The sequence below is a fragment of the Monodelphis domestica genome, chromosome 1 (assembly GCF_027887165.1).
Source record: "Monodelphis domestica isolate mMonDom1 chromosome 1, mMonDom1.pri, whole genome shotgun sequence".
Classification (NCBI taxonomy): domain Eukaryota; kingdom Metazoa; phylum Chordata; class Mammalia; order Didelphimorphia; family Didelphidae; genus Monodelphis; species Monodelphis domestica.
The window spans coordinates 93,863,604-93,879,044 of record NC_077227.1 but is presented as its reverse complement, the minus strand read 5'-3'; the positions used below and the strand labels follow the sequence as shown (position 1 = coordinate 93,879,044).

General features: G+C 38.0%; 1 protein-coding gene across 2 annotated transcripts in view; it reads right to left on the bottom strand.

Annotated features, from left to right (window-relative positions):
- RGS10 (regulator of G protein signaling 10) overlaps positions 1 to 15,441 on the bottom strand; it is a 112,701-nt gene that overhangs the window by 74,444 nt on the left and 22,816 nt on the right. For both annotated transcript variants that reach the window (XM_056803501.1, XM_007478915.3), the window contains exons 2-3: positions 11,467 to 11,585; positions 8,364 to 8,450 (exon numbers count right to left, since the gene is read on the bottom strand). In XM_056803501.1, coding sequence (XP_056659479.1) covers positions 8,364 to 8,450; positions 11,467 to 11,585 — 206 coding nt within the window. The remainder of the gene's footprint in view (positions 1 to 8,363; positions 8,451 to 11,466; positions 11,586 to 15,441) is intronic.

Here is a 15,441-nt window from a genome sequence, read left to right as displayed (position 1 = left end):
CTAATAACAGTTCAAATATACAGTATATATTACTTTACAGTTCACTTTTCTCACAATCATCCTATGAGTCAGTTAATGGGGTTTTAGGACTAGACTCACAATTTAACTGGTACAGGAGCCAAATAAGGGAAGATTCCCTCTACTGATGCAGGTTGGAACATTCTTTATAACTTCCAGTTTAGGAGAACTGCTTAGAATATAAAAAGGTTAGGTGATTTTTCAAGGGTCCCCTAGTCAGTATATATCAGAAGTAAGCATTATCATCCCGGCAAATCTATTTGCAGATTAAGACGCTAAGGTAAGGCATCTTGGTAACTCAGTGGATAGAGAGCCAGGTTTGGAGATGAGAGATCCTGGGTTCAAATTTGGCCACAGGTACTTTGTAGCTATGTGACCCTGAGAAAGTCACTTAACCCCAATTGCCTAGCCCTTACCACTCTTCTGCTTTAGAACTGATTCTTAGCATTGATGTTAAGATAGAAGGTAAGGAGAAAGAAAGAAAGAAAGAAAGAAAGAAAGAAAGAAAGAAAGAAAGAAAGAAAGAAAGAAAGAAAGAAAGAAAGAAAGAAAGAAAGAAAGAAAGAAAGAAAGAAAGAAAGAAAGAAAGAAAGAAAGAAAGAAAGAAAGAAAGAAAGAAAGAAAGAAAGAAAGAAAGAAAGAAAGAAAGAAAGATGGATGTTAATTGACTTGCCCAAGGTAAAAAAAAAACCATAAACATCAGTCAGAATGCAAACCCAGGTCTTCTGACTCCAAATCTAAGACTCTGCCACCATTAAAGGATACCATCATCTTGAAAAGGAAGAATTTCCCACTATTAAATCAATTCTTGTTCATTGACTATATCAATGCTTAAAGAGATCTTTTATTCAATCAGAATGATTTATTAAATATTCATATGGCAGGAAATTCATACTTTTATATGTTCCTTGAAAGTACTTCTGCTTCATGAGTTAGCACAAGATAAAGGCTTAGTTTATAAAACCAAACAGCTTTTCATCTATTATAGAAGAACATTATGAATCTCCAGATTGTATTTTTCAGTCTTTAAAGTTATATTTTAAAAATTATATTAAAAAATGTCCCCTATGGGAAAATGTTCTATCATTACTTCAAAGTCAATATGATATGAGTCATATCACTATGACTGTGATACTGCAAGGCACCATGATTTGTCAGCATGAGTATTCCTTCCACTGACACAGATAGCTATCCTTCTATAAGAGTAGATTGTCTTTAGTAGCTACTATGGGGAGCAGCTGGGTTACTCAGTGGATTGAGAGTAAGGTCCAGAGACAGGAGGTCCTGGGTTCAAATTTGACCTCAGATACTTCGAATCTGTGTGACCCTGGGCAAGTCACTTAACTCTCATTACCTAGCCCTTACTACTTTTCTTCCTTAGAACCAATACATATTGGTTCTAAGGTGGAAAGTAAGGGTTTTTTAAAAAAAGGAAAAAAAGGAGTTACTTTGTCCAAAAAGTTCTTCATCCTGAAGCCAGCTTTGAGAACCTCTTTGAGAATATGTGGTCTGGTACTCAACAACGGATATACAGCACAACACCAGGTCCACATGAACTTACCAACAAAAACACCAAATAATGGAAAGATATAACACACAATCCCAAGGCCCATGTTGACGCTTAGTTACGATTAATATAAATAATAAATCCTCCGAAGTGGACGTAAGTACGCAAATTGCACTTATGTAAAATATTGTCACTGTTTCCAACCCAATGGAAACTTGCAGGGCAAATTCAAATAATGCAACCTCTTGGAGGCAATTAATTATTTGCCCTAACCAGGGACCTTGCTTCCTTGGTAATGGCTCATACTATTACAACTAAATTGAATACCTGTTGCTAATTCTATTAGAAAAGTCTTGGAATTCTCTGTTGTGCTTCCACCTATGCCCTACTCCATCACTCATCCAACTTTGCCATCAAAATCTTAGGGGATGGGGAGGAGGTGGAGAGAGGGTCTGGAAGTGTTTTTCACCTCTACGTATATTTTATTATAAGCCATACACATTCAGCTACATTTAAGGAATGGGGGGAAAACACGGTTTGGGGACTTCCTTCATGGTTCAGTAAGAGATAAAAGTTGCTTTGTTAAATATATCCTACATGCTAACTCATGGGGGAGAAGCACTTTTAAACAAATGTTTAAAAATATAAAGTAACTATAAAAATAGTTAAGCTATGTTAGAAGGCCAACCACACAATACAAAAAGTAACATTTCATTTCACATCACAGCTTTAGTTAAGCTTTCCTTCAAATGAAGGTTATAGCCTATCTGCTTAAATCAAAAGAGATGGATACAATAATTCATAATGGTGACATGAAGCAGGGGAAGAGAGGATATGAGAAATATATATATATATGGAGAGAAAGAGAGACAGACAGACAGACAGACGGAGACAGAGAGAGAGAAAGAGAGAGACAGAGACAGAGATACATTCAGTTAGAAAGGTGGGGAATATAGACAAACAGATGAGAGAGGCAGCATAGTACAGCAAGGCTCAAACCCAGAATCAGAAAACATGGTCCCAACTTCACTTTCTATAAGCTGTGTAACTATGAGAAAATCACTTAAATCTGTCTAAGCCTCAGTCCACTCATCCTTAAAAAGAGTATTTGTTAAATATATTTTAGACAAATATATGCCTCCCTCCCAGGTCTGCTGTAAGGAAAGGAAATAGAGGCAGGGACGAGATCCAAGTATTCATTAGTAAAAGGGAATTCCTAGCTGAAGAAATTCTACCTACTAATTCGGGTTGGTACTGTCTAGGCAATTACGATCTTAGAAAGTTGCCTAGAGAACTGAGAAGTTAAGTGACTTGCTTACACAACTAATATATGTCAGGGGTAGACCAAGGCTCATGGACCTTTTAAGATTGCTTTTTGAATTTGAATTTGAAATTATTGAAAAGTATTTTCCAGTCTTGTAAAGAGCCACCCACAGTGTGTGCCAGCAGAAAGAGTAGTTGTCTGGGAACTAAACAATTTAGGTTCTCCTCTACCTCTGTAATAAACTAGCTCTTTTACCTTAGACAATTCTTTTTTGGACTCCAAGTCTTCATATTTTTTAAAAACCAGAAGAATAGAGCTTCCCCTAACTGTTTTTTAGTGATGCTACAAGGATTAAATAAATTAAAGTTTCTTTAAAGAGAATAAGGATCTATAAAAAAGTCAAGGCATCAGTATTATTTATGTGGAGGGGAGCAGTTCTCATGGTTTAATGAAAAGAACATTTGATTTAGGATCAAAAGACCTATACTCAAACCCTAAGCCTTGCCACTTATTAGTGGTGTGACCTTCCCAGCTAAGTGGCACAGTGGATAGCATTCTTAGTCTGGATAAATCTGACCTCAAACACTTACTAGCTGTGTGACCATGGGCAAGCCATTTAACCTTGTTTGCCTCAGTTTCCTCAACTGTAAAATGAGCTGGAGAAGGAAATGGCAGACCACTCCAGTATACCTACCCCAAATGGGGTCCCAAAGAATCAGACATAAGTAGGAAAAACAAAAACATAAAAAGACTGAACTGGACCTTCCTTCTTCTGGGTCTCAATTTCCTCATCTATAGAATAAAGAATTGGAATAGATGAGTTCTACAATCCCTCCCAGCTCTAACTATCATGATCCTTTGAAAGTTTTGAATTTATTCAATTGAACTACCTTGTACCACCTATGATAACAAAATGTAAATGGGAAACATAAAGCCTCCTTATTCCTTTTTTTTTTTTAAGGTTGCATTCACTCAGCACTTAAATCTAAAGTTATACAATAATCTTTTTTTCTTTAATACTTTTTATCTGAATTTTTCAATTCGCTGATAATTTCTACTCAAATGAATCAGAAAAATCCAGAATTATCTTTGATAGTGGCAAAAATAGAGAGGAAATTCTATTGTCTTGTATCAGCCTGAGAAATCAATAACACTATTGCCTTGATTTCTCTCTCTTCTGGAAATTCTAAATGAATTCCTTTACCTAATTTCATGCCTATGAAGTGAAGGAACAGTCTTTAGATCTCCCTGCTACCTGAGGCCCCCTCCCCACCCCACAGTTAAAAAAAAAAAGACAAAGAGAAGTGGCTTGTTGACAGTTGTAGATTCATAGAAACCAAGCTTCTAAACGGAAGTATTTGTGTCTCGCAGCTAACTAACACAATCTTTCCCCATTCTACTCACTGCTTTTCCTGCTAAAGATCAATCTGAGCTGTCTTCAGGACCTCTGTGAGCACAGTATTTACTTCATGAAAACCTTTGTGAGAATAGAAGTACTTAAAATACCTGTGTGTGTGATTTTAAAGACTTCTGTGTACTTTTTTTTTTAAACCCTTACCTTCTGTCTTGGAGTCAATACTGTGTATTGGCTCCAAGGCAGAAGAGTGGTAAGGGCTAGGCAATGGGGGTCAAGTGACTTGCCCAGGGTCACACAGCTAGGAAGTGGCTGAGGCCAGATTTGAACCTAGGACCTCCCGTCTCTAGGCCTGGTTCTCAATCCACTGAGCTACCCAGCTGCTCCCGACTTCTGTGTACTTTTAACAAAAAAAAAAAACACTTCAGATCTTATTTTATTAGACTCCTTTTGTAATTTTCAGTAATAAATTTATGTTTTATATGATATCGTCCATTAAAATAACAAAATAGTGTAAGTGACAAGACCCTACTGTGGGGTTAGAGGATCTGTTAAAGGATCCAGTGCTGTGACCAGCTACTGACTTCATTTCTCTGAATCTCTCATGTCTTCCAGTACTGACATTCTATCAATCATTCAAGCTTCTTGGTCTGACCAGGCTTTTTTCTTTTCTATGCTAATTCTTGGGGGAATCTGAATTCCAGGAAAAGACCAGCCCTGCCCCACCCCTTCTGCACCCTCCTCAAAGTCCAGCATGGTGATGGAAACACTCTGTGGAAGTGGAAGTACAGCTTGGCAGTTCACTGACTGGCTTCAAGAAGGAAAGAAATGGAGAATTAGGAAGGTGATGTGATGAAAGCATAACTTGCACCAGTCCTGCTTATTACTAATACTCATAAAAATAACAATAATAGTAACATTGATATAGCAATTTAAAGTCTATAAAGCCCTCTGCAAACATCAGAGCATTACACCATTTATTTCTGAAAGCAAAAAGCAACCTATGGGCTGCTCTTTCCATTCTATCAATGCCATCTGAAATCCTGAGCAGTTGAAGCAGCATCAGATTAAAAGGCAGGAGCAAGAACTTCTAACAACATAGCTCTCTTGGCCCTTTTAAGTTCCCAGGCTTTTTTATTTATTTATATTTTGAGAAGGGCCAGAAATTCTCCAAGAGACAAATAGAAAACAAAAGAAAACCACTTTTCTCCCTTTGAGGGACTAGGAAAGAAAGGTGGGGTAGAAGATGGGACAAAGAATGATTCAAATAGCCAATTTTTCTAAAGAAAGGATACTAACAAAATACTTATCTATTCAGGACTGGGTTGAGCCCTTTTGCACCCTTGAAACCATGGCTGGATGTTGGAAGTGGAAAGGAGAATTGAGACAATTATCTCAACAATCTACTTTGTAAGAGACCAATAAGACAAAGCCTTTCAGTTTTCATTTTTTGCCTGAAATAATTGAAGCCAAATTTGGTTGTTCTTTGTTTTTTGTTATGTTTTGGAGTTTAGGTTTTGGTTTTTTTGTTGTTGTGGGTTTTTTTTGGGGGGGGGGGCCTGATAATTGCCTTCATTTGCCAAGTCAGAGGGAAAAAACTCATGGAAAAATTCCACAGCAGTAATAAACGTGATAGGCATAATTTTACAATTCACATGGGTCCAATTCTCCCAGTGTAGAAACTTACAGACTCATAGAATCTCAGAGGATATATAATCCAACCATGACTGAACAAGGAAGTTCTCTAGATTCTAGACAACTAAGGGGGAAAAAGCGCATGGGGGATTGGAAAGAGAAAAGGACTTGGATTGTCAAAGAACTGGATTTGAATCCCACCTCTGACACTATCATTGTGATCATGAGCAAGTTACATAATCTCTCCTTGAGCCTCAGTTTCCTCATCTGTGAAATGAGAATAATACTTCTAGTACCTGCTTCACAGGGTTGCCATGAGGATTATATGTCACTATGTGTGAAAGGGTTGTGTAAACTTTAAAGGGTTTAAAATATCATTTCATAGATTCAGATCTGTAAATTCATTCCTACTATTCACTTTCTTTTCTTTTTTAAACTCTTACCTTCTGTTAAGAGTTGATAATTGGCATCTAAGGCAATATTCTAAGGCAGAAGAGTAGTAAGGGACTAGGCAATTAGGGTTAAGTGACTTGCCCAGGGTCACAGAGTTAGGAAGTGTCTGACATCACATTTGAACCCAGGTCCTCCTGACTCACCAGGCCTGGTATTCTATCCACTGTTCTATCTAGCTTCGCTACTGTTATTTGCTATTTTTCCCCTAACCCTAATCTTCTGGCGTAGAATCTAGAGTCACTACCAAGTGCCCATTCTAAAGCTGAAGGGGCTAGGCATTTGGAGTTAAGTGACTTGCCCAGGTTCACACAGCTAGGAAGTGTCTGAAGCCAATTTGTAGCCAGGTCATTCTATTCTATTTGCTACCTAGCTGCCTCTCCTATTATTTGCTTTCTTTTTTTGTTAGTTATTATCATTTACTATTAATAATACATAGTACTTTGTATCTCTCTAATGTATCTCTCATGTAACATTGCATATTCTCTGTTTTCTTTTTCTTTTTTTAATTGCTATTTTACTTTCAAATGTGAAGTGTTCAGTCCCACTCCTACCGCTCTCATGCTATCTTCTAACTTTCCTACTTCTCTCCGATTTAAAATCTGTCAGTGCACAGCCACTCTAAAGGCAATGGTAGTGTAAACATACCCAGTTTACTGCTACATCCTCATTTTCCAAGGCTTTGGTTCCCTACCACCCTAACGATCTGAATTGACGGGACCTTCAAATTACAGCAAAAAGCAGTTCAATAGGGTTCTCCCTACAGATGCACCCACATAGCTAAGCAAAGAGTGGCCATCACCAGTATTGGTCTAGGACGATGAATTCGATAGCCATGAAAATCCATTTAAGGCCACCTAACACAAATTGCCTAATATATAATAGAATACACATTTGCCTAGAAGCATTCTAAATAAGGTGCATGCCAACTGCATGATGCTTCATAAGAATGGATATTAAATAATTGACAATGCAACTGACAATGCACTGTGCTTTTATCTCTAAACATCTGGTTACCATCTACTGTCTGTATGCATTCTTAATGTGGTCCAGTAAGGGAACGGCATCCTTGTAATTTATTCAAAGAACAAAAGCTATAGTGAAAATCAAACTCTAGATGACATAAAGAATAATTTTATTCCAGAATTTTGTTAATTTAATGTATTTTTATTATGATTTTCATTTTTATTTTGGGAATTTAGACCCAGGATTTTATTAATATAGGGAATTCCTAATAAGGATACTCCTTCCAATGTAGACTGGCACTCTTTTGCAATTTTTAGCCTCAGTTGTCATGATTTTAAACTAAATTGGACCACCCTTTTCATTTTTAATATGAAGTTCTTTGGGTCATAGAACCATAGAGGTTGAGTTAGAAAGGGCCTCTGAGATCACAGAGTCTAGACCCTTCATTTTAAATATAAGGAAACTGAAACTTAGGGAGATTAAGTGCCTTGTTCAGAATGACATGGGCAGTATTAACCATTTGTATGGTACTTTATACTTAAAAAGCATTTTATGATGATTATATCATATGACCCTCATGACAACCCCACAAGCTAAGTAGGACAAGTTAAGTCCATTTTTCAAATGTTCATTTTCAAAGAAAAGTAAATATAGAGAGAAAGAAAAGCAGCATATGGTGGAAAGAGCAATAAAACCTAGTTTTAGAAACCCAATCCCAACTCAACCAATATAAGCTATTTAACTTAGGGAAGTCACTTAACCTTCAGTCTCAGTTTCCTCATCTGTAAAAGGAAGATTATAATACTTCCAATATCTCTTTTCACAGGTCCATGATAAAGAAAAAAATTTCCAAGACTGGCAAAGCACAATAAAGATGTCAGCTATTATTTTTTAGTGATTTGTCACAAAATCACACAGCTAGTAAGTAAAAGACATGAGGATTGAAACTCGCATCTCAGGACTACAAATACAACTCTCTTATCCATTTCAAAATACAAGGAATAAGTCAAATTCTTTGCAAATAGTGTATGCCAATTTCTTCAAGCATTATAAATATATCCTGGTATGAGTTACACCTACTTCAGTTTTTTTTTTAAAGGAGAGAAAAACAATATATCCCAAGGGAATGTTACAGAAACTCTTAGCTGATAACACACTGAAGGAAATACCTGTTTCTTATCTTGAATTTTCTTAAAGTCTTCACATGCTAGCCAAAACAAGACATTTTCTTCACTAAATTCTTTTTTCAAAAATTCCTAGGAACAAGAGAAAAACATTATACACTCTTCTAATTTAGTTTCTTTCTTTTTAAAATTTTTTCACATGGAATTGATCAACTATTCAACAACTTCAATCATCTTTTAACAAGTCCACAATGAAATTCTTTTGTTTTAGTGGATTTAAAGAACTAATAAGATTATTTTAGATTTTATACACATTTGGATTTGATCATTCTGATATTATAAGAAAAACAAAAAACTGGGCAAATTTCTAAAAACAATACTCATAGTAAATTAAAGTGGAAAGCACATTAATTCTTCTAGACAGTATTTAAACAAAGTACATTCCTCTAAAAATCAAGAATATTTTTAAAAGAAAAGAAAAATATATTAATAGGCAAGGCTATCTAGGAAAGAAATTATTAAGATAATTTTAATTTTTTTAGTATCAGTTCTAAGACAGAAGAGCAAAAGGGCTAGGTAATTGGGGTTAAGTGACTTGCCCAGGATCACACAAGTAGAAAGTACATGAAGTCAGATATGAACCCAGGTCCTCCTGATTCCAGGCCTGGCACTCTATCCACTTTGTTAACTAGTTGCTGCAAAGAAAATTTTCAATTTGAGGTGCTTTTGTTTTCCATCCCTACCAAGCATCATTCATATATTCTTAAGTATCTTTTTTGTGTCTGAAGAAACTAAGGTTAGTGGAGAGAAGTTACAGGGTGGCGGACTTCACCTCAATATAAGTAAAAACTTGCTGATATTAGAGCATCCTCCAAAATGAAGAGCTGCCTCATTAGCTACTGAGTTACCCATTACCAAAAATGTCCAGGAAGGAACTGGATGACCACTTTTGTTATATATCTTATAGAAGAGATTCATAATTCAAGGGAGTAATAGACTACATTGGTCTCACTGAAACATTCTAAAGATGATGAAGGGAAGTTTCAGAGGTAGCAATGACTTGCCCAAGGCTGTTCAGCAAGTACGAAATAAGGATCTCAATCTCCTGATTTGCAGTCTAGTATTTTCTCCACAACACCTTGCATCACTATCAAATATTTCTTCACCAAGATATGGAACCAGCCTGAAGCTGCTTTCTGGTGAGTAGCTGAGCATAGAAGGGGAGGAAAGAAATTGTGATGGCACCTGCCTTGTCCTATCTGATTTTTCAGCCAACTGACTTCAAAGAGTTAGTCAGTGTGGATAGATTCTAGACGTCCTTATAAGTTTGGTTCTGGTGCTTTTAACCAGCTTACAGGTAGAATTTGGCAACTCTTCCCCTCCCTCTCAACTAGATCTTAGGAAAAATCATTTCACGATTCCTATTTGGCAAATATATTAGCTAAAAGAATATAAATTGCTGTTCATATTAACCTACTTTTTTCCTCCACTATCATAGTTCAAAGGATTTAAAGTTAGTCAGGACTTCAGAGATCATCTAATCCAACCCTCTCATTTTTAAAAAGTCAATAACTACTTATTCATACTTCATAACACTGCTATTAAAAAAAGGTCTTAGGGCAGGGCAGCTAGATGGCTCAGTGGATAGAGAGCCAGGCCCTGAGTCAGGAGGACCTGGGTACAAGTTGACCTCAGATACTTCCTAGCTGTGTGACTCTGGACAAGTCATTTAATCCCATCCCTTATAGCTCATCTGCCTTGGAACCAATACTTAGTATCAATTCTGAGAGAGAGAGAGAGAGAGAGAGAGAGAGAGAGAGAGAGAGAGAAAGGAAGAAAGGAAGGAAGGAAGGAAGGAAGGAAGGAAGGAAGGAAGGAAGGAAGGAAGGAAGGAAGGAAGGAAGGAAGGAAGGAAGGAAGAAAGAAAGAAAGAAAGAAAGAAAGAAAGAAAGAAAGAAAGAAAGAAAGAAAGAAAGAAAGAAAGAAAGAAAGAAAGAAAGAAAGAAAGAAAGAAAGAAAGAAAGAAAGAAAGAAAGAAAGAAAGAAAGAAAGAAAGAAAGAAAGAGAGAAAGAGAGAAAGAAAGAAAGAAAGAAAGAGAGAAGAGAAAGAAAGAAAGAAAGAAAGAGAGAAAGAGAGAAAGAGAGAAAGAGAGAAAGGGAGGAAGGGAGGAAGGGAGGAAGGGAGGAAGGGAGGAAGGGAGGAAGGGAGGGAGGGAGGGAGGGAGGGAGGGAGGGAGGGAGGGAGGGAGGGAGGAAGGGAGAAGGAAGGAAGGAAGGAAGGAAGGAAGGAAGGAAGGAAGGAAGGAAGGAAGGAAGGAAGGAAGGAAGGAAGGAAGGAAGGAAGGAAGGAAGGAAGGAAGGAAGGAAGGAAGGTCTTGCTGGGAAAATTAAAGCAGACTATCCAAGAAATGGTGATTAAGTACTCTGAAGAATATAAATTCAAGAATCCTCAAAGATTTGATATCAATAATTAATATGTAAGTCCTGACCTCAATTTCTTATTTTAAATAAGAAAACTGATGATCAGGAAGGTTAAGATGCCACAGGTAGTAAACAGCAAAGCCAGGATTGAGACCCAAGGCCTCTGACTTCCAATTCAATGATCTTTTTTTCACTCAAGTCTCTTCATTTTCCATGAATATTGAAGTAATTTTAAATGTAACACAAAGTGCTTTCTATGCTTCCATCAGTAACATGATGCCAAAAATATCCTAAATATAAATCTGGGAAAGTAATTCTTTGTGAACCTCAGTTGCTGTATCTGTTCAATGAAGGGTTTGATCAGATGATGTCTAACGTTCCTTTTTGTTTTTTAATGAGACTTTATAAGTCAGTCAGACAAAGACAGACAGGCTCCTACCTGGAATCAAAGAGCTTGAAATTCTCTAATCACTGACAAATGTTGTTGTCTACCCACCCCACCTTCATCCCACAGTATACAATATCTGAAATGTATTCTATTCCACATGTTCTTAATAAAGTTCTACTACGGAAAATATCTTCAATTCACTAGTGTCTGTGTAATGAGCTATTTCTCAAGTCTTTCAGATGTGACATACAGGACTAAGCCCTGGTCTTTTTTTTTTTTTTGGACTTTTATCTGATCATCTTAACATTTTATGTCAATATGAATAGTAAAAATAGCAACCCTAAAACGTTTAATTCCCTCTGGATCTTCAAGCAAGTTCTCCAAGGAGGTTGCCCATTTTGCAGTGCCTTTTACATTCTGGTGGCTGCTGCTAGGAGTCCCATCACCATCATGTATATCTGAAAAAAAAAAGGTAGGTTACATGTATGGTTCTCCTGAAGATAATATCATTTTCAAAAAATGACATCTTATCTGCATTATCATTTGTACCTTCTGAAAACCTTGGGAATCCCATCCGTTAACTCAAAAGGATTTACCAATAAAAAGTTTTGCCATTTTGTTTTTACAGTCTGATAGGCCTCTTATCAGCTGCTACTAATTGTAAGTTACATAAACAGAAGGAAAAGGAAGTTGCAAAATTAATCACTAAACATTTATTAAGCATCTACTGTATTCCAAGTATCATTATTAATAGAAGTAAAGTGAGAGCAAATATAGGTGTCTCACTTCATAGAAACAATCATTTTCTTTAATTTTTTCCCATAAAGTAAAATTTCATATTAAAAACACCCTTAGGGACAGTGGATTGAGAGCCAGGCCTAGAGACAGGAGGTCCTAGGTTTAAATTTCATCTTGGACACTTCCTAGTTATATAACTCTGGGCAAGTCACTTAACACTCATTGCCAAGCCCTTGCCATTCTTCCACCTTAGAACCAATTGATACTAAAGTGGAAGGTAAAGGTTTAAAAAAAATAACCTCCTGGGGAAGCTAGTAGCACAGTTGATAGGGCCAGGCCTAGAGATGAGATTACCTGTTGTCAAATCTTGTCTCAGATACTTCCTAGGTGTATGATCCTGGGCAAGTCATTTAATCCCAATTGCCTAGCCCTTACCACTCTCCTGTCTTAGAATTTATATTAAGACAGAAAGTAAGGATTTAAAATAAAATACCCTTCATTCTCTGCTCTCAGATTACTTTCATTTCATTGGAAATTTATTTCTACTAAAAAATCAAACCTTCAGTCATAACAAAATGATGACTAAAAAAACAGTAAAACTTAAAAAAAAATTAAACAGCTTAAGAGAAGATATTTTTAATAAATATTAATATTTACAAGGTAGCTAGGCATAGAAATTTTAGAATATTAGAGTTGGAAGAACTGTAGAGTACATTGAATCCAAACTTTTCATATTAAACAGGAATAAACTGAAACCTAGACAGGATTAAATTGTCCAGGATTACATAGTTAAGTGGATTGAAGAAACAACTGGATGGTCTAAAGAAAAAAAAATATTAGATCAAATTAAGTTTAAAAGTCACATGGGGGGAGCAGTTGGGTGGCTCAGTGGATTGAGAGCCAGGCCTAGAGATGGAAGGTCCTGGGTTCAAAGGTGGCCTCAGACACTTCCCAGCTCTGTGACCCTGGGCAAGTCACTTAACCCCCATTGCCTAGCCCATACCACTCTTCTGCCTTGGAGCCAATACACAGTATTGATTCCAAGATGGAAGGTAAGGGTTTTTTAAAAAAATACTGAAGGAACAGGAATAAATGTAGCTTTTCTTAAAATAAGTAATATCTACATAAAACAAAGGGCAAGTATTATCTGTAATAGTATAGTGGTAGTCTCTCGGTGACTGAGAATGACTTTTGTCTTAGTGCATTTTCATCTATTGATGTACCCTCATGTGGCTTTGGAGTCCAAAGACTGAGGTGCAGAGTTTGTGGCACATGGGGCCTGGGACGCCAGTTGTTACGGGAGGTGCGGGTGTGGCCTGGTGTCGGCGTTCACGCGCAGCAGCAAGACGTCGGCGTCGCTCATCTTCCAAGGTGGTGGCGGCATGGTTAATGTGGGTTCGCCAGCTGCTTCTGTCAGAGGCAGCGAGTTCTAGTTGCTTTAGTGTGATGCCAGCCCACTTCAAGTTGGACTTTAGCTGATCCTTGAATCTTTTCTTTGGTCGGCCTTGTTTCCTGAGTCCAGTTGACAGTTCACCATAGAATACCTGTCTTGGTATTCGCTGTGGGTCCGTGCGGATGAAGTGTCCAGACCATCGTAGCTGGGTTTGGAGGACCAGGACTTCGATGCTGGTGGAGTTGGCTCTGTCGAGGACTTCCTGGTTGGTGATTCCTTCCTGCCATCGGATCCTCATGATTGACCGGAGGGAGCGTTGGTGGAATTGCTCCAGCTGTTTCATGTGCTTCCGGTACAGTGTCCATGTCTCACAACTGTACAGGAGCGAGCTGAGGACCACTGCGTTATACACTTTGAGCTTCATCGCAGTGCTTACACCTCTGTTGGAGGACTTTGGAGCGCAGCCGCCCGAGTGCCTGGCTGGCCTTTTGGATCCTGGCATTAATCTCATGGTCTAGGGACCCGTCGTTGGCGATGGTGCTGCCCAGGTACTTGAAGGTGTCGATTGTAATGCACAGCTGGTTCGTTGGCCTCCCTGGTGCAGGTTGGAGGTGCAGCACCTCTGTTTTGCTGAGGCTGATAGTCAGGCCAAACAGTTTTGTTGCAGTGGAGAACCTGTCCACAATGGTTTGGAGATGATTTTCTTGGTGGGCCATGAGAGCACAGTCATCTGCAAAGAGAGCTTCCAGGATGAGTCTCTATGTTGTCTTTGTTCTTGCAGTCAGGTGGCGAAGGTCAAATAGTGAGCCATCCAGTTGGTATTTGATGTAGATGCCCAGGTCTAGATCCATCACAGCATGTCGTAATACTTGGGTGAAGTATAGGTTGAATAGTACCGGAGCGAGGACACAGCCTTGTTTCATGCCATTGGAGATGTTGAAGTGATCGGAAGTCTCTCCACCAGATAGGACTTCCCCTGTCATGTTGACATGAAAGAGCTGGATCAGTTTGACAAATTTTGCTGGGCAGCCGAGCTTGCTGAGGATCACCCACAATGCGTCCCTGTTCACTGTGTCGAATGCCTTTGTCAGGTCTATGAAGAAAATGTAGAGACTCAGGTTCTGCTCAAGGCATTTTTCCTGCATTTGCCTCACCGTGAAGACCATGTCGATGGTGCTACGATCTGGTTGGAAGCCACATTGTGATTCAGGCAGGTTCTGCTCTGAAACAGATGACAGGAGTCTGTTGAGTATAACATGGGCGAGGATCTTTCCAGCAGTGGAGAGTAGTGAGATTCCTCTGTAGTTGTCACAGGCTGCTCATGCGCCTTTGTTCTTGTATAGGACTACGATGGAGGCATCTCTGAGTTCTGGGGGCATGTCTTCCTCTTCCCATATGCTGGTCAGCACTATGTGGAATGCCTGGAGTACCTTTCCATTTAAGGCCTTGTACACCTTGGTTGGGATCCCATCTTTACCGGGTGCCTTGCCTGCACTCATTTGTTTAATGGCTTTTTATCTGTAATGGTGATGAACTAAAATGTAATCTGTAATGGGGATAAGCTTTCCCAATAAGATTAAGGGTAAAGCAGAGATAGCCATTATCATTACTATTATTTCATGTTGTATTTGAAATGCTAGCTACAGCAAGAAGACAAGAAAAATAAAGAATAAGAATAGGCAATGAGGAAACAAAACTATCACTCTTTACAGATGACATGATGGTATACACAGAGAACACTAGAAAATCAAGTTAAAAACTAGGTGAAACAATTAACAACTTTAGCAGGATATAAAATAAATCTACATAATTCATTAGCATTTTTATATTAACAACAATATCCATTGGGAAGAGATAAAAAGAGAAATTCCACTTAAAGCAATGCAGACAATATAAACTACATGGGAGTCTACCTGCCAAGACAAATCCTAGGACTTCAGGAACACAATTAAAAAACACTTTTCACACAAATAAAAACAGATCTAAACTGGAGAAATCTTAATTGATCATGGGTAGGGCCAAGACAGTAGAATAAAAATACCAATTCTGCATAAATTGATTTGGTTATTCAGGGCCATATTAAACTACCAAAGAATTCTTTTACAGATCCAGAAAAATATAACAACAAAATTCATCTAGAACAAAAGATACAGAAAATCAAGGGAATCAATGGGGGAACGTGT